The 19,468-nt window shown below is 43.4% G+C and overlaps 3 protein-coding genes across 3 annotated transcripts; 2 read left to right on the top strand and 1 right to left on the bottom strand.

Moving 5' to 3' along the window:
• The first annotated feature begins 4,838 nt into the window (after window positions 1–4,838).
• wdr45 (WD repeat domain 45) lies at window positions 4,839–8,173 on the top strand. The gene is made up of 11 exons (XM_024397173.2): window positions 4,839–4,989; window positions 5,215–5,334; window positions 5,459–5,533; window positions 5,618–5,722; window positions 6,041–6,146; window positions 6,311–6,405; window positions 6,505–6,584; window positions 6,816–7,024; window positions 7,115–7,216; window positions 7,469–7,614; window positions 7,819–8,173. Exons 2-11 carry the CDS (start codon window positions 5,286–5,288, stop codon window positions 7,926–7,928), a joined length of 1,077 nt encoding a protein of 358 aa, XP_024252941.1. The 5' UTR covers window positions 4,839–4,989; window positions 5,215–5,285; the 3' UTR covers window positions 7,929–8,173.
• A 190-nt stretch (window positions 8,174–8,363) lies between these two features.
• Window positions 8,364–17,910, top strand: LOC112230838 (ras-related protein rab7). The gene is made up of 6 exons (XM_024397174.2): window positions 8,364–8,574; window positions 12,038–12,113; window positions 12,370–12,496; window positions 13,223–13,441; window positions 15,964–16,092; window positions 16,356–17,910. The coding sequence occupies exons 2-6, from the start codon at window positions 12,061–12,063 to the stop codon at window positions 16,443–16,445; spliced, it is 618 nt and encodes a 205-aa protein (XP_024252942.1). The 5' UTR covers window positions 8,364–8,574; window positions 12,038–12,060; the 3' UTR covers window positions 16,446–17,910.
• Window positions 17,911–18,479: 569 nt separating this feature from the next.
• LOC112230835 (EKC/KEOPS complex subunit Lage3) lies at window positions 18,480–19,422 on the bottom strand. The gene is made up of 3 exons (XM_024397171.2): window positions 19,287–19,422; window positions 19,018–19,146; window positions 18,480–18,880 (listed from the first exon to the last, which is right to left on the bottom strand). Exons 1-3 carry the CDS (start codon window positions 19,334–19,336, stop codon window positions 18,736–18,738), a joined length of 324 nt encoding a protein of 107 aa, XP_024252939.1. The 5' UTR covers window positions 19,337–19,422; the 3' UTR covers window positions 18,480–18,735.
• Between the last annotated feature and the right edge of the window lie 46 nt (window positions 19,423–19,468).

Here is a 19,468-nt window from a genome sequence, read left to right as displayed (position 1 = left end):
TGCCACGACCAGCTCAGTATGTGTGTGTCTTCTAGTGCATTACGAAAACCCCACATTGAAGCTGTTTTGATTTGATGGCAGCCATAAAGACAGAGGCGTTATGAAACGAGGAGATATGCAGCAGGGATTTGGCCCTAACTCAGTGATTTGTTAACTTGTTAATTCACCATGACTGACCGTGTTGCACCGATGTGGATTTGGTGGAATGTTAAGCTATAAAGGCAGAGATTAACAATATCAACTTCAGGCCTATGGATGATTCCTCACGAGACTAGAACAAAAAAAGGAACATTTTTGGATTTTCACAAAAAGTAATCTATAGACGGGTCCTTCGGAGGAAGGATTGTTGGAACATTGTTGACATTTTAGTCTTACCTAGACCTTTAAGACTCCATAATGTTTCATCTGTGTGTGCACTGTAGTATTTGGAATTCAATAAACATTTTGTTACATTAATATATTAGTACTGAAAAATATAAACATGAATATTGAAAATACAATTTTATATTTGGCTAATATTTCCATATACTGGCACAAATGTTCCAACTTCAATGAATGATTTCTGAATTATGCTTTAAGACAACAATCCTTCCTCCAAAACGACACTTCTGTGGATACAATTTTGCGAAAATAAAAAAGAATCATTGCTTCATGAGGAATCACCCGTATCTAAGGCTATAGATCCCTGTAGTAGACACTTCTCTAATCCGTAAGTGTAACATGATCTCAAGTCAGTTCTTCTTTATAATGACGGCCTACACCGGCCAAACCCAGACCACGCTGGACCAATTGTGCAACGCCCTATGGGACTCCCAATCACAGCCGGTTGTAAAACAGCCTGGATTCGAACCTGTGTGTCTGTAGTGACACCTCTAGCACTGAGATGCAGTGCCTTAGACTGCTGCACCAATTGCGGTTGGTTCGGTTTCGGTAATAATTCTGAATAGGGTCAAGGTTTCGGATAGGGTTAAAACAAAACAAAATAAAACTAGTGCCTATCACTAGGATTCAACACAAGACCCTTGGAACCGCCCCTGTCCACAGCACACTAGCAAAACCTAAGCCTGCTTGATGGTAATAGCACTCAGTGTTGCCACTATTGGCCGGTTCTGAAAGCATCTCCCGACGTCCTGGGTACCTGATTAGACAGCAGAGTTCGAAGTGGATCTTGAGCTACCTGACTGGTGTGTGTGTGTGTGTCTTTGATCTGTGTGGTCTATTGCTTCCCTTTCTCAGTGGGTCATCATAACAGGAGAGAGTGAGGGAGTGGAGGATAGGAAGGGAACTTCAAGGGACACGTAACTATTCCTTTCCTCCTCCTCTTCTCAGACACCCTGGGAGAATCCCAAATGGTTTTGCTCTTTTCCTTTCTCCCGTCCTCTCCTTGCCTCTTTTTGAAAAAGGTCAAAAGGTAACCGAGGAGCGGAGTCGAGGAGAGGAAACGTAGAAACAAATACTCTTGAAATGAGACTCTCCTTCTCCGCTCGCACGTCATCAGACAAATGAGGTTTGCAGGGGTTGGAACCCCCAAATAAATGTGTGAAGTGACCAAAACAAATGTAGCTAGTTGTGGCAGACAACAGCATGTGTTTAAATGTGTGCTCTTCTCCATTGAGAAAACAACAGCTGATTCAAAGGGGGTGTGGCGTATTTTAAAACACCTCCACGCTACCTGCCGTGAGAATAGTCTTGTGCTTTGTCCAAGTAGGTAATCGGGGTGGGGATCAGACTCTCCTAGACCGCTTGACACTCTTCACTTATCAGTTTCCGGGTAAAGGAGGAGAGAGGATGGAGGAGTCGAGGAGAGAACAGACTTTTGCCCAAATCTCCATTTGTCACATGACAGGATCAGGCAGGAACTACCTGCAGGCATATCTCATTTAGCTCTATAACACACATATTTTGGTCATTTTTCACTCGGGGTGCCCCTTCCAGCATTGGGGAACATCCCGCACCCCCCACTTGCGTGCACGTTTCTTCAACTTGATTGGAGTCCACTTGTGGTAAATGTAATTAATTGGACATGATTTGAAAAGGCACACACCTGTCTATATAAAGATCCCACAGTTGACAGTGCATGTCAGAGCAAAAACCAAGCCATGAGGTTGAAGGAATTGTCCGTAGAGCTCCGAGACAGGATTGTGTCGAGGCACAGATCTGGGGAAAGGTACCAAAACATTTCTGCAGAATTGATCATCCGCAAGAACACAGTGGCCTCCATCATTCTTAAATGGAAGAAGTTTGGAACCACCAAGACTCTTCATAGATTTGGCCGCCCGGGAAAACTGAGCAATCAGGGGAGAAGGGCCTTGGTCAGGGAGGTGACCAAGAACCCGATGGTCACTCTGACAGAGCTCCAGAATTCTGTGGAGATGGAAGAACCTTCCAGAAGGACAACCATCTCTGCAGCACGCCACCTATCAGGCCTTTATGGTAGAGTGGCCAGGCAGAAGCCACTCCTCAGTAAAAGGCACATGACAGACTGCTTGTAGTTTGCCATAAAGCACCTAAAGGACTCAGACCATGAGAAACAGGATTCTCTGGTCTGATGAAACCCAGATTGAACTCTTTGGCCTGAATGCCAAGCATCACGTCTGGAGGAAACCTGGCACCATCCCTATGGTGACGCGTGGTGGTAGCATCATGCTGTGGGGATATTTTTCAGCGGCAGGGACTAGGAGACTAGTCAGGAGTGAGGGAAAGATGAACGGAGCAAAGTACAGAGAGATCCTTGATGAAAACCTGCTCCAGAGCACTCAGGACCTCAGACTGGGGTGAAGGTTCACCTTCCAACAGGACAACAACCCTAAGCACACAACTTAGACAATGCAGGAGTGGCTTCGGGACAAGTCTCTGAATGTCCTTGAGTGGTTCAGCCAGAGCCCAGACTTGAACCCGATCTAACATCTCTGGAGAGACCTGAAAATAGCTGTGCACCGACGCTGCCCATCCAACCTGACAGAGTTTGAGAGGATCTGCAGAGAAGAATGGGAGAAACTCCACAAATACAGGTGTGTCAAGCTTGTAGCGTCATACCCAGGAAGACCCGAGGCTGTTATCTCTGCCAAGGGTGCTTCAACCAATTACTGAGTAAAGGGTCTGAATACTTATTTAAAATGTGATATTTCCATTTTTTTTTTGTGCAAAAATGTCAACAAATCTGTTTTTGCTTCGTCATTATGGGTTATTGTGTGTAGATTGATGACGGGGGGGGGAAAAACAATTTAATACATTTTAAAATAAGGCTGTAACGTAACAAAATGTGGAAAAGGTCAAGGAGTGTGAATACTTTCTGAAGGCACTGCAGATTCCATGTCACAATAAGTTGACAAATGAGGTTGAAACAACGTTGATCAATCAGTTTGTGCCCAGTGGGTCCCTGCGGTCCAAAATCGTCTCTGGTTTGATCATCAGGGCAAGACTTGGAAGTCTCCTCCACACCTGTCGCCACAAGTACCTCATCCAGGTCAGGCTCAACTTCAGAGCAATCACTACTGCCGAACAACTCCATTTTTGAAATTCTCAAGGTTCTCAAGAGAGCAATTAGATTCATAAGTAAGTTTACTTGATTTGTACTCAGGAGACAATGGTTTGTAGTTAGTGCCATTGTTTCGCCATTGTGTCTTCACACTTCTCTCTCCACAATACCTGTCAACCAGAGCTTCTTCTTCTTCTATGATATATTGACGATTGCACATTTTAATGTACTTCCTGCCACCTACTGTACGGGATGGAAACAGGATTTCCCCCAGAAACTGAACAAACTACATAAAATAAAATATATCAAACAACTTTACTGTTAAAAAAATCCCTACACAGGCTCAAGGGGAGCTTGGGAGGGTGGGCCGTTTTCCAGCGCCAGTACCCCTTGCAAGTCTTCAGATTTAAAATCCTTAAGTTCCAAAAACGTTTCTGCCGCAGCCCCAATTTTCAGTTTCTTAGACTTCTTTGAGACTTGAGCTGTACATTTTATAACTGTGGCAATGAGTGCCACAAAATTCACCTTTTTAACACACAGGGTATCTTTTGACTGGCAGCAAACATGTACTACAGCCTGTGGTGCTTCCACTATCATATCTTCACTAGCATCACTTGTTTACTCAATTCTTTTAATCGCCTTCGCCTCTGACATTAGATTGGTCGCTCTAACTTTTGCCACCTCAATCTCCTTCACAGGGCACTCCAGGAACTCAGCATTGTGATCCCCACCACAATTGCAACACCGTCATCCTTCCACGCACTGTTCTTTAGTATACTCCGTCCTTCTACACACTGTTCTTTAGTATACTCCGTCCTTCTACACACTGTTCTTTAGTATACTCCGTCCTTCTACACACTGTTCTTTAGTATACTCCATCCTTCTACACACTGTTCTTTAGTATACTCCGTCCTTCTACACACTGTTCTTTAGTATACTCCGTCCTTCTACACACTGTTCTTTAGTATACTCCGTCCTTCTACACACTGTTCTTTAGTATACTCCGTCCTTCTACACACTGTTCTTTAGTATACTCCGTCCTTCTACACACTGTTCTTTAGTATACTCCGTCCTTCTACACACTGTTCTTTAGTATACTCCGTCCTTCTACACACTGTTCTTTAGTATACTCCGTCCTTCTACACACTGTTCTTTAGTATACTCCGTCCTTCTACACACTGTTCTTTAGTATACTCCGTCCTTCTACACACTGTTCTTTAGTATACTCTGAGCAGACGAGCCAAAGCTGGAGCCTACACACACACACACACACACACACAATTCGGGTTGCAACCATTTACCTACAGTTCTATTTTACTTCAGCACGCTAGGTGGCGGTATGATTCGTTTGTGGCGCGGAGACACGAAGTCAGAAACCGGAAACACGCGACCATCGTCATCTGCAGGAAAAATAACAACAAAACATTTCGTCACTGTGTAGCTTTGTTGGAGACATTTTAACAGTGTCGAGCGCTTTTAATCTTTAACTCGTGTTCTGCCCTCGCTTCATGGTAAGCTTTTAAACACCATATTCGTTGTTCAATAACATGATACAGCTGTTACGATGAAAAATAACTGCAGCAGATAGAGATAGCCAAATTTGCTTGAGTTCTTCACTGGCTGGGTTTGTTTACCAGGCTAGCTAACTTATTTTCGCTTGGGGGAAAAAAACACGTTGACGGTGCCGCTTCTAAACCGTGGTCGGTGATGTTTCCTTTCTCTTTTGTTTCAATCAGGGTGCCTAGCCCTGGGTTTTCTTCTAAGCTATATCTACCTGGTAACATCAGCCTAACGTCACTCCTCCAACATGGCCCAACCGAGAGGAGTCAACAGTCTACAGTTCAACCAGGACCAGAGTAAGACTAGAGTAGCCTACTCTGTGAAGCCAGACAGAGATCTGTAGAGGACATTACTTGTGTCAGTCTTACTCTTGTTTCAGACAGTGTTCATTGATCAGTGTACCTACCCCTCCCTCCCCAGGTTGTTTCTGTTGTGCCATGGAAACCGGTGTCAGGATCTACAATGTGGAGCCTCTTATAGAGAAGGGGCACCTTGGTGAGTGGAATTCAGACCTGTGGTACGAGCGATCTGTGTGTTCGCATACTGTGTGTGTGATCATCCTGTGCTTGTGTGTGTCAGACCATGAGCAGGTGGGTAGTGTGGCCCAGTGTTCAATGCTGCATCGCTCCAACCTGCTGGCTGTAGTAGGAGGTGGAGTCAACCCCAAGTTCTCTGAGATCTCAGGTGAGTGGATGAGCGGACCACATATTTGATTGAATTACTGATTAGACTTGATTTTCCAAACTACTAAGGGTGTTGAAGAGCGGAGATAAACTTTACACATGCGCAGATACTCCGTATGACTGTGAGAGCAAATTCCTGCATTGCGCTCATCTCAATGTCTGCAGTGCAGGTCATGGCAATGTCAAATTGCTGGGTCTCAGTTTAAATTATGGCAGTGACTGGGACTGATTGTATTTAGATTTTAGAACATGTTTGATAATGATTCCAATGTATTGTTTTAATTTAATTCAAAACGGAATGTAATTTTTAAAATCCTAGTGTTGATCTGGGATGATGCTCGGGAGGGGAGGGACCCCAAGGACAAGCTAGTGCTGGAGTTTACCTTTACCAAGCCTGTTCTGGCCGTACGCATGAGACACGACAAGTGAGTTACTATCTGTTTAGTAACATTCTCCTGAACAAGCCCCAACTTTCCATAGAGCACCCTGTAGTGTGTTGTTTTACTAACCCTTTTCTCCCTCTGCTTTCTCACACTCCAACCCCTCCCCTCGCTTACTCGCTTTCTCTCTCTCTCTCTCTCTCTCTCAGGATCATCATTGTGTTGAAGAACAGGATCTATGTCTACAGTTTCCCTGACAACCCTGTGAAACTGTTTGAGTTTGACACCAGAGACAACCCTAAAGGTACAAACACATACACACACACATATACGCACACGCTCCTGGTTATGTTTATCTGATAGACGTGTAGATACCCCCCTCTCCCCTCTCTCTCTCTGTCAGGACTGTGTGACCTGTGCCCCAGTCTGGAGAAACAGCTGCTGGTCTTCCCTGGACATAAGTGTGGAAGTCTACAGCTTGTGGTAATTCGTCCATTTCATTTAAAAGTGTATTGCATGGTACTATACTAACTATGTTGGTTTATAAGCTGTTCATAAAGCACACCTTCACATGTCATTCCATCGACTGATGGATTCCTAGTGTTGAAGACTATCTGCCCTTTCGAAACTGCTCTGTGTGTGCTGATAATTTTTCACATTACCCATGAGGTCCCAGTCAGTCCCTGTTGAACTCTCTCCCTCTCTCCGCTCCAGGACCTTTCCAACACCAAGCCTGGCACATCGTCCGCCCCCTTTACCATCAACGCCCACCAGAGTGAGATCGCCTGCCTGGCGCTCAACCAGCCTGGCAGCGTCGCGGCCTCGGCCTCCCGCAAGGGTACCCTCATCAGACTGTTTGATACTACCACCAGAGACAAACTAGTGGAGCTGCGCAGAGGAACAGACCCTGCTACACTCTACTGGTACTGGGGGGGAGAGAGAGGAATGAGTGGGGTGGGGTGGAAGTGATGCTGAGTGTCTCATCACTTCTCTTTCTTGCTCTCTCTTACCAGCATCAACTTCAGTCATGACTCTTCGTTCCTGTGTGCCTCCAGTGACAAGGGCACTGTTCACATCTTTGCTCTCAAAGATACTAAACTCAACAGACGCTCAGCGTAAGATGCACGCATGTGTGTGTTTGAGAGAGTGTTTCGTTGTGTGGTTTAGCATTCCATTTGAGCTAATATTCCAATCCTTGTACTCCGTGTCATATGCCAATGACAGATGACACAGAATACAAGAAGTGGAATTTTAGCTAAAAAGACTGGCAACCAGGCTAGTGTTTGTGCGTACCTCAATTCCAAATTTGACAATTTACTGTTCATGGCTTGTTTATGCCACTATCACCACTCCTCCCCTCTCTACAGATTGGCTCGTGTGGGGAAGGTGGGCCCAGTGATTGGTCAGTATGTGGACAGCCAGTGGTCATTGGCCAGTTTCACCGTTCCGGCAGAGTGTGCCTGTATCTGTGCGTTTGGGAAGAACACCTCTAAAAACGTCAACTCTGTCATCGGTCAGTCCTCTAAGCAACTAGACAGCAATGTTTCATATCTATCAATCAATATAGTTATTGTCCTACATGTAGTTGGAACATTCATTGTACTGTGGGTATTAACAATATATTTATTTAATTTATACAATAAAGCTGTGTCGTGTAAAATTGTAATAATAGTTTTAAATATGTGTTTTTTCTTCTCTGCATTCCTCCCTTTTCTAGCTATCTGTGTTGACGGGACGTTCCATAAATACGTGTTCACCCCTGATGGCAACTGTAACCGAGAAGCCTTTGACGTTTACCTGGACATCTGTGATGATGACGACTTCTAAGAGGATGGAGAGAGGGAAGAAGGAGAGCGGGAGAGAGAGGGGGAGGGCAGGGGAGAAGAGAAGAGACCTGGTGATAAATGTGATAATGGTAGGTTGGATTTAGAATCAGACAGAGGTGAAGCAGATGTTGTACAGAACAAAATACAGGTGTGTGAAAAGGGTCTGTTTAACGCGATTGCCTCGTGTTCTTATTGTAACCAAGTGTATTTAAAAATGTATGAAGATTAAAAACATTTTTACGATGACTGCTGTCTTGTCTGTGGTCCCCTTTTGAGTTAATAAATTAAGCCTGTTCAAATGTGGTGTAGTCACTTCCAGGACACGCACAGATACAGGGTGCAATTCATATTATAGGAAAATAATAAACAATTGATGCGAATATTTTTAAAGGGCGTTCATTGGTTTCGACCTGGGGACACGTCCACCCCTCGTGACTGCCATATTGAGCAACAGCGTAACAAAAAGCGGATGTTCTTAGCTAAGACAAGATTTTATCAAGCTAGCTAACGTCAGTTGGTCAGTTTTTTCCACTTTCACTTCTTGAAAAATAGTAAGTGATCCCGGAAAAACTGACATCGAGGGACTTAAGTTGTTAAAAAAAAATATTGTTCCGGGGCCGTAACATCGTCGCTTGACTATTGAACAGGTAACGTTAACTGGTCCACAATTTCTATTTATTTATTTATATTCTTACACTAGCTAGCTCGCTAACGTTAGAACATTGTTTTCTGTGACAGTCCATATAACGCTAGCTAGCTAGTATTTCGATGATAAATGAGTAAAGTTAGCTAACGATTTTGTCGTATATCTGCGTACTTGGTTGGCATCAATCAACATGAGCCGTTAGCCTAGCTGTTTGACAGTTCTTGATAGTCGGCAGTGCAGCGTGACCAGTCAGCAGATGGCCAGTTCGCATACACTGCCTGCTAGCCAGAATAGATTCCGACCCTATTTTTGCTTACACTTGCACTGGGGTCTGACCGTCTTCCTGTTTAGATTAAGACACAGCGGAGCCAGTGCCAGATTGAGGCTCAGAAAATGTACCTCAAGCCAGGGATGAGAAATGCATTATACTCCGAATTGTCTCATTATCCTAACCATTACAATGAGAAGATTGAACTACTCATAGTGCCCTTGTCATCATGCTAGGTAGCAGAAGCCATTTTGGAATATCAGTGTTAGCCAATCAGCTCCTTTGTTGTTAAATGCAACGTGCCATTCCATAATGGCTGCTGTGGCTACTGCTAGTTAGCATGAGGACAAATGGCAGTTTATTAAAAACTAGCAGTCTTTCCGGTGTAACAGTTGGAATAATGGGACAATTTGGAGAAAAACTCATTTCTCATCCCTGGATTGAGGTAGGTTTTCCGAGCCATACATTGTGCCCACTCAGCTGTCTCTAATCAGGAAGTCTGTCTGACCCTAGCTCAATTGTGGACTAAAATAGGGTTACCTTAACGTAAACTCACTCACTTTTGTACATCGCCTTGGTCCGTACAACTGTCCTTATTTTAGCGCCCCAAAAACGTAATACTTCCAGGTCAACTGTAATGTCAATACCATTGTAAAGCACAATTTCTCCCCTTCCAACAGAATCAATTACATGACCTAAACGCTGCCCGTTTCTGCACGATTCAAGCAGGCAATGAGCCTCGTCGGGTCTTTTTAAAAATGGCAGGTGGGGAAGTGAAACTAATGCGTGGTAGTGAGAAGGAGAGATGTCCTGTGGGAAAACAGCTTTTTTTTTCACTCGATCTGTCCAACTTATCACCTTATCGCCTCTAAAATGCAACTAAAACACTATAAAGAGTTTATATAATGTGTCATTTACATACCTATTTGAAGATTTGTGTCGAATTTGAATCGGGTTTTTAGGGCTGTGCTAAAGTGATCTTAGAAGTAAACAACAGCTTTGAGAATGATGATCGCATGCAAAAAATGACTAGGTATCCACGTCACCGTCCATTTCTTGTTTTTGTAAGGACGAGAGAAGTGCTACACCTGGTGGAGAGAGATTGTAAGACAGAAATAGTTGCTCTATGCGTGCTGTATGTTACGACATGACACGTTGGAGGGTCCGTTTTTAAAAAGTTTTCTCCAATACTATAGAGCCATTACCATGTCGATCAACACTTGAATAGAAACCTAGTTCACACCCCCGATTTTGAAGTCAACACAGTTGCTACAGTCCCATTTAGTTTTCTTTGTAGCCTCATTTGAATGTTGCGGTCGTGCACATTTGTACGGAAGGGGGTGAGTTTACTTATCTTGTACTCCAAAGACCTTACAATTTCTGTTTAGAGGTGAATTGGCTTTGGCAGCCAAACACTCCATCTAAGTGTGAATTAATTCTCAAGTGCGGTACGGTTCTGGGAACATAAAACCCTCAACTTTCATATCACATCAAAATAATTTCCCAAATGCAAAATATACACTTACTGTACACCGTTTTAACTGGATTTAAAACAGTTGCCACCAACAGTATTTTTCAGTGACAACACGTTTGTGGCTCCAGTCTTATATTTAAACACAGGTGTTCGGAGACGCAGATGGTTAATTAGCACAGGTAGGCCTCTGTCTTCAGGCTGTTTTCCATAAACAAATGCTGTAACATGGAAATATGACTGTGTAGGAACCATAACCCTATAGACGGGTTGGTTGTTTAGCAACAAAACCGACGTGTGTGCAACTATGGGGCAAAACAGGCAGGCTTAGATTGACAACATGTAAACTATATTTTATCTCCAGCGTTTATTGAAAACATAAATACATTTGCACAATGAGCACTTGTTGTTTCTCAAATACCTCGTTACAGTTGTTGGTTAGCTGGCTAGTGAATTTTTGCCATATTAGCATAGGCGTGACATCTGTCAAAACGCCTCAAAACAAGACCTGGTATCCAGAACAAGATAGTTTTATCTCAAACGTGCCACCTACGATTCCCCGCATGGCAGCTTCTTGCCATTTTGTTTCTCGCTGATGAGAGACATGTTTCATATGTTTTTAATGTTCAGAACAAAAATCCCCCAGCTAGAAGATACTATCATCAATAGGTGCTAAAGGCAAAGATTTGTTATAACTTACCCAAGATGGACCACAGCCTCTCATTGCCAATGGAAGCAAATTCATTATAGTTGGCAGAACAAGCAAGGAGGTGGACAGAGCCAAGCATGAGCTAGTGAGATCCGTTGTAGCATGTATTTGCATATTTCTGTTAGGGAATGCCAACTCTGAAGTGTGCGGGTGCAATAACTCAATTCGCCCTTGCACTCCTTCTAAACAACACAATTTTGTAAAACTTTGGCAAAGGGTAAAGTCTACAAAACTTGGTCCAGTCTGTTCGTAACAGATTCTAGTACAGGAAACGGTATTGAGATCAAATGTTTCATCAATGACAGTATTAGCAGAATGACAGCCAAAATCCACATCTTCTTCCACAGCTGGCAACTGTGCTTCCTCTCAACACTATTTGGTGACTAGTGGTAATGCTAACCAGCTGCTTCAGATTTATTCATTCGGTGAAACATCTGGCTCATTGTTCTCAGTGCTAAAGGTAGTTAGCGTCTATGAATGAGTTAATCTGACCCCAGTGCAGCTGTAAGCAAGAGTAGAGTCAGAATCTATTCTGGCTATAGTGCCAGCCTGGTAACATTAAGGTCACGTTTTTTAGTTCTTAGCTACAGTTAATATGATCACAATTTTAGTTGGGCCTACTTAATTAGGTCTTAACTCGCTATTCCGTTTAACGGTCTCCAGATGGCCAGTCTATTGCATTTCAATTTAGCTTTCTGCATATTTAGCTAGATGGTATGCTAATTTACTAACGGTTCTTAGCAAAGGGAAAGGGGTGATGGGTTTTGGATTTCTGAACTTAACATGGTATTAATCATTCATTATAATAGAGACCTGAGGGGTGCCATACCTCGTCAGTTGTCCAACTGAATGTATTCAACTGAAATGTCTTCCGCATTTAACCCAACTAACAAGTCTGTGTTCTGTGTAAATAAGGATGTTATCGCAATTAACCCAAAAGCCGACTGTTTCGTGACGACTGACTTCCCAGTTCCAGATCCAGCTAGTTGACTGTTGTCCCGTCTGTCTCTTCTCAGAAGAGTCACATCCTCAGGGAAGGATGGCCTCCCGTAAGAAGGTGCTGCTGAAGGTGATCATCCTCGGAGACTCTGGGTGAGTGATCGGAAGATCGTCATGGTGTTTACACAACCAGATGTCACTCATTTTGGATATTCCCAACTGACGTGTATAGGTTCTGTAGCACCCTTGCATGCGAGTGTACAACAGCCTCTGTCAAGAAGTCAGGATCTTTCAGGCACATGTAGCTGTGCAGGTCGTCAGTGGTTTCGAAGCCCTTCTCTGGCTGTTACCCTCAATCGCTACAGTTCTATATGTGCAGCTAAGTGTGTGTGTGTGTGTTCCTTCCCAGGGTAGGGAAGACTTCTCTGATGAACCAGTATGTAAATAAGAAGTTCAGTAACCAGTACAAGGCCACTATAGGAGCGGACTTCCTCACCAAGGAGGTGATGGTGGACGACAGGCTGGTCACCATGCAGGTGCGTCTCGTGTGTGTGTGTGTGTGCTGGTATATTTAAGCAATAAGGCATGGGAGGGTATGGTATATGTCCAATATACCACAGCTAAGGGCGGTTCTTATGCATGATGCAAAGTGGAGTGCCTGGATACAGCCCTTAGCCGTGGTATATTGGTCATATACCACAAACCCCCAAGGTTCGTTATTGCTATTATAAACTGGTTAGAAAGTGTAATTACAGAAGTAAAAAGACCGGTTTTGTCATACCCGTGGTATACTGTCTGATATACCATGGCTGTCAGCCAATCAGCATCCAGGGCTCGAACCACCCAGTTTATAATATTAGCCTAGTCATGAGTGCTTACCTCTGCTGGCTTGTCATAGTGTGTTTAAGTCAGAGATTGGGCAACTCATTCTGTGACGAGTCATATGGTTTCATTCTCTCTTTCCCTCTCTTTATTACCTCTTAGGCATCTCTCACCCTTTCCCTCTCCCGCTTTCCTCCCTCTCTCCCACCCCCATGTCCTGTAAAGAGTTTTTGTTACAAGGCACATTTCTATGAAAACAGACAATTAAATGCTATTTTATCTTAATCTCTGTTTCCCCCCCTTCTCACTCTTTTTCCTCCTCACTCCGATCCTCTCCCTCTCTCTCTCCTTTTCTTCCCTCTCTGTGTAATCACCTTTAAAAATGATACAACAAAATACTAAAATGCCAAAAACATGGTAATCATCGTCTCTTCTGTCAGATCTGGGACACGGCCGGGCAGGAGCGGTTCCAGTCTCTGGGCGTGGCGTTCTACCGCGGCGCTGACTGCTGTGTGCTGGTTTACGATGTCACGGCGCCCAACACCTTCAAGACACTGGACAGCTGGAGGGATGAGTTCCTGATCCAGGCCAGCCCCAGAGACCCAGACAACTTCCCCTTTGTGGTGCTAGGCAACAAGATTGACCTCGAGAACAGACAGGTTGGTATGTCGGTGTCCGTCCATTGGAGAGCCAGAACAGGCAGGTGGTGGGGTGTAGGCAGTACAGAGTCAGACTTGGTCAAATGTTTGTTGTGATTTCTACATCCCTTACCCTTCTAATGCATGAGTTCCAAATATCTCTAACGGTCACCCTAGCGTGATTTAAAAAATGTATTTATTACATTTATTCAATTTTTATGGGCGTGATGTCAGAATGCACTCACTGTTCCAAAATGTGATTGTTACGCAACAGGACCGGTCCAACCAAGGCACTGTGCCTGCTAATTATCTATAGGCTATGTTTTGTCCATTTTAAAGTTATTTTCTAGCAAGTTTTATTTTGTAATAAGATTTTGAATTGAGCCGTGTTCTGCCCGCTCATCAATTCACACAGCCCTTTCACTGTATATTGCGTTGTCGTTTCTACTGTAGCACACCGTATGGAGCATAAGGTGTTTAACATTGTCAAGCACTGGTGACAAATAATGCATTCCTGTTCTTGCATAGATTATAATGGACACATATAATGTGTGTAGTAGAGGTCGACCGATTATGATTTATGATACCGATTATTGGAGGACCAAAAAAGCTGATACCGATTAATTGTCCGATTTAAAATACTAATAAAATAAATAATTAATAAATAAAATATATTTTATTTTTTTAACTGTGTTTATTTGTAATAATCACAATTACAACAATACTGAATGAACACTTATTTTAACTTAATATAATACATCAATAAAATCAATTTAGCCTCAAGTAAATAATGAAACATGTTCAATTTGGTTTAAATAATGCAAAAACAAAGTGTTGGAGAAGAAAGTAAAAGGCAATATGTGCCATGTAAGAAAGCGAACGTTTCAGTTCCTTACTCAGAACATGAGAACATATGAAAGCTGGTGGTTCCTTTCAACATGAGTCTTCAATATTCCCAGGTAAGAAGTTTTAGGTTGTAGTTATTATAGGAATTAATGGACTATTTCTATCATTTGTATTTCATTAACCTTTGACTATTGGATGTTCTTATAGGCACTTTAGTATTGCCAGTGTAACAGTATAGCTTCCGTCCCTCTCCTCGCTCCTCCCTGGGCTCGAACCAGCAACACAATGACAACAGCCACCATCGAAGCAGCTTTACCCATGCAGAGCAAGGGGAACAACCACTAGAAGGCTCAGAGCGAGTGGCATTTGAAACGCTATTAGTGCGCACCCCGCTAACTAGCTAGCCATTTCACTTCGGTTACACCAGCCTCATCTCGGGACTTGATAGGTTTGAAGTAATAAACAGCGCAATGCTTGACGCACAACGAAGAGCTGCTGGCCAAACGCACGAAAGTGCTGTTTGAATGAATGTTTACGCGCCTGCTTCTGCCTCCCACCGCTTAGTCAGATACTTAGATGCTTGTATGCTCAGTCAGATTATATGCAACGCAGGACACGCTAGATAATATCTAGTAATATCATCAACCATGTGTAGTTAACTAGTGATTATGATTGATAGTTTTTTATAAGATAAGTTTAATGCTAGCTAGCAACTTACCTTGGCTTACTGCATTCGCGTAACAGGCTCCTTGTGGAGTGCAACGAGAGAGGCAGGTCGTTATTGCGTTGGACTCGTTAACTGTAAGGTTGCAAGAATGGATCCCCTGAGCTGACAAGGTGAAAATCTGTCGTTCTGCCCCTGAACAAGGCAGTTAACCCACCGTTCCTAGGCTGTCATTGCAAATAAGAATGTGTTCTTAACTGACTTGTCTAGTTAAATAAAGGTATAAAATAAAAATAAATGTCAAATCGGTGGCCCAAAATTCCAATTGTTATGAAAACTTGATATCGGCCATTCCGATTAATCGGTCAGACGAAAGATGTTATAATAATAATAATAATCAAATGTGGTAAAGAGATGGTTCACTCATCTTTCGAGTAAACTTCCAGAAGTGATGGTAAATGGATGCAACTCATCTTGTAACCTTTTTAGAAATAATTGAGTAAAACACTTTCAATCACTGGTGAGGTTCCCCGTGGTGTGATGAATTGTAAATAGTAATTACTATTAGCTAATTCATATTACGGTTTCTGTCAGAGGAGAGTTGGCTAAATATGACTGCTTGTGTTGGGGTTACTCTTTCCTCAGTTAGCGCTACGACTAATGTAGCCAAAATGTTCCCGTTTTGGATGGGAATTGTGTTGTGCTGTCTCTACTTCTGTGAATGTCTGAGCATTGCATCCAACAACAAAAATGCTCACATTGAGGACATAACGCTGTAAAGACAAAATGCAAAATGTTTCTGTGAGAGAAAAAAAACTGTGGCCAGCTCGAACGCTGACTGTTGCGTCAATCGTAACTAGGACGTTCTAAATAAGTGTTCTAGTTTGAGCGTACGCTGCAGGAACCACTGTAGAATGATTACACACCCGTGTGTTCGTATGTGCCAAAAGGATGAGTATATGCCACAGGTAGTTCCATGTAAAATGAGGAAGTATGTGTGACACAATGGCGTTAATAATCTTCTGTTGTGTAGGTGACGACAAAACGTGCCCAGGCCTGGTGTGCCAGTAAGAGCAGCATCCCCTACTTTGAGACCAGCGCCAAGGAGGCCATCAACGTAGACCAAGCATTCCAGACCATTGCCCGCAATGCCCTTAAACAGGTACACACACAAAATATAGACTCAAGCAGCCACAGGTAAACCTGTAGGCAGAGTGCCTCCAGCTGTTCAGAAACCCCCTTTCTCTCCCTGGCTGGGAAACACCTGTTAGACTGGTTCACTGAGGTTGCTGTGGAACTCATGATGTCATAGTCAAACACTGTGTCATCAAAGAGGAATATTGTTTTTTGGGGGGGTAGAATTCTTGTACTTCTGATTTGTGCACACTGTGGCTGTGTGTAATCCCATGCTTTGTGTGTCTGTAGGAGTCTGAGGTGGAGACGTATGACTTCCCAGACCAGATCAAACTGAGAGACGACCGGCCCGCCGACCCCAGCGACGGCTGCTCCTGCTGAGACCAACCAACGACGGATAGATAGAGGGGACCAGGAAGACCATGGGGTGCAGCTCAACAATTCTCCTTGTCTCTTTTACCTCCTCTGCACTGGTGTGAAAGACTGGGACAGGTGAGGCTAATTCGGAGGCCGTCTCCCACACAGCCTTCCCGTGTTCTCACATCAGTGCAGATGAAGATGAGTCGAGGGGAGATTGAGATGCACCCCGAGGAGAGAGCCCGGGGACACACCCCCAGTCGATGCCCCCAGTCCTCTCCCCTCAGTCAGCTACAGAAGACTCCAGATGAAAAGAGAGAAAACCCTTATTGTTCTTAAGTCCCCGTCTCCCGTGGCGACCTGGCCGACAGGAAGGAGAGAAAGCCCCTCTTGCACAGCATCACTTTTTAACAAGGTAGAAGAATCATTGCTACTATGGAAAATACAATCAGGATGCTCCTATTATAATGATGTTTTCTTGTCTTTTGTTCTGGTTTTAATTGTTCCTTTCTATAATACTGAGGTACAGACTGCTCATCTGTCTGTTTGTGATCCAGGTAGACATTCTCCTTAACTACAGATCTAGGATCAGATTCCTGTTTTCCACAGAACCTAACCTTCACCATTGGAGGGATTAGAAGCCTGTGTCAGTGTTAAGGAGACATTTGTACCTACTCGACTCGCTCTGTGCCTTTCATCTCATGACAAGTATTACTGTGGCAGATCTCGTATGTATATGTGTTATTTTTCTGCAGTTCTTATGTTGCCAAACTTTGTTAACCCTAGACCTTTTCTTTGACTTGTTTCTCGTTGAGCCAGTTCTCTTCAATGATTTAGTGTTTGAAATCGTTGTGTAGAGAGTGATAAGCTAACCAGATGCATTGAAAGTCAATCTGCAATTAGAATATTGGGTCAACCCAACAGCAACCCTCGGCAGTATCAGTTCTGTGTTTAGGTTCTGTTCTCCTTTTTTATCTTGTATTAAGTTCTGTACATTTCTTGTTTTTGTTGCCTTATCCATACTACACACGACTATGTCCCTGTACATTGGCTATAAATTCTTCAGTCCAAAGTCAAACCTAACCTCAAGGCCCCTAATAAATCTAAACATATCTGATTTGTGTAAGCAGTATAGTACTACAATAGTTTCTGCCATATTATTTTACACCACTTGTCAGGTCTAGGCGTCTCTCTCGAAGTGTCTAGGGAATGGAATGGAAATGGGGTCTAAGTGTTGCTTTGGGATGTCCTCTGCCCTAACAGTAGTCCCAGGCCAGACTTTCATTCCACTGTATCTTGAATCTGCCGATCTACACCAACTAGTGTTGCTCTATATTCATGTAACAGAAATGAACATGTTCTTAAACCAATTAACAAAAATCCTTAGTCCTATGTGATGATTTTTTTAGCACAACTCCTACTTCAACTGTCACCTTTTGTTGAATATGCTCTTTCTCCACTGTAAACAAATAAATTAACTTTATGGAAATATGTCGGTTGTCTTTCTTTAGTTATATTATTGGACCTGCAGGGCCCACTCCTCTAAATGTCATTTTAATCTGTGACAATGTTTGCAATGTACCAAACATTAGGAACAGCTTCCCTACTATTGAGTTGCACATTTTGCCCACAGAACAGCCTCAACTAGTTGGGATGTGGACTCGACAAAGTGTTAAGCGTTCCACAGGGATGCTGGCCCATGTTGACTCCAATGCTTCCCACAGTTGGCAAGTTGGCTGGATGTCCTTCGGATGGTGGACCATTCTTGATACAGATGCGTGGAAAAACCCGACAAACTCAAACCAGTACACCTAGCACCTACTCCCCATACAAAGGCACTTATATTTAGTCTTGTCAATTCACCCTCTGAATGGCACACATTTAAAATCCATATCTCAGTGGTCTCAAGGCTTAGAAATCATTCTTTAACCGTTCTCCTCCCCTTCATCTACACTGAAGTGGCTTTAACAAGTGCCATCCATAAAGGATCATAGCTTTCACCTGGTTAGTCTCATGGAAAGAGCAAGTGTTCCTAATGTTTTGTGCAATCACACTATCTGATTTTGAAAAATAGAAAGTTTATTCCACAATACAACCAAATGAATACATAGACAAATCTAAACAAAGAAATAGTCTATCCATATGTCACTGAAATGAGGCAATTCCCATGTGTCTAGATAAATAGCACCTGTACTTCTGTTTTTTGTTCCAGTTCCCTTATTTAAATAGAATGATGGAAATTGGGACATGGGTGTCCCTCTGTACTGGGGATCATTACAGCTCATCCTGGGTTTCTCTTCTTTCCCTCTGGTCATCATGTCATCGTAGAGCTGACGGTTTGTGTGGTCACAGAGACAGGGGGTCCAAAGGCCTCCATGGTCTCCATCACAAGGGAGAGGTGGTCCATAAACGACCCCACAGAGACACGCAGAATACGGGCCTCATCGGCTCTCCAACTCCTAATGGAAAGAGGGAGATTCACGTGGACGGTCAGTATGATACAACTTAACAACCTCGTATACAGTGGTACCACCATACACACTTACACCATTGATTACACTTGGTGGTAGTACACGCGAACACAACAGACACTCACACAGACAGCGTGCAGCCGGACACCGTGAGCTCCTTGCTGATGCCTCCTTTCCGGGGCTCACGGTCTGGGGAGAGGGACTGGAGCGCGATGGACGCCTCGCGACTGGATGGGAACGGGACGTCTAGTACACTGCGGGACTGTCAAGGAAGTTTTCACTGATTCATGCTAAATTATCAAAACATGCATACAATATTAAAGAGGCAATTTACGACCAAGCGTTAATGTCAATAACCGTCATATTGACGTCTTATGTGGAGTACATAGGATACAATTCCAATTTGCCTTGCTTGTGATTGTTTTCCGTGCAGGGCGCCGCCATGATGGTTTTTCTCCTAAGTAAATCAAGATGTGGCGACCGCAGATTCGTCTGGATGCAACAAATATAGATTTACAATCTGATGTGGAGATTCGTCACGGTTAATGAATAAAGTTGTTTTTACATATACAAAAA

The sequence above is a fragment of the Oncorhynchus tshawytscha genome, linkage group LG33, assembly GCF_018296145.1.
Source record: "Oncorhynchus tshawytscha isolate Ot180627B linkage group LG33, Otsh_v2.0, whole genome shotgun sequence".
Classification (NCBI taxonomy): Eukaryota; Metazoa; Chordata; class Actinopteri; order Salmoniformes; family Salmonidae; genus Oncorhynchus; species Oncorhynchus tshawytscha.
This window is presented reverse-complemented; position numbering and strand designations above follow the sequence as displayed.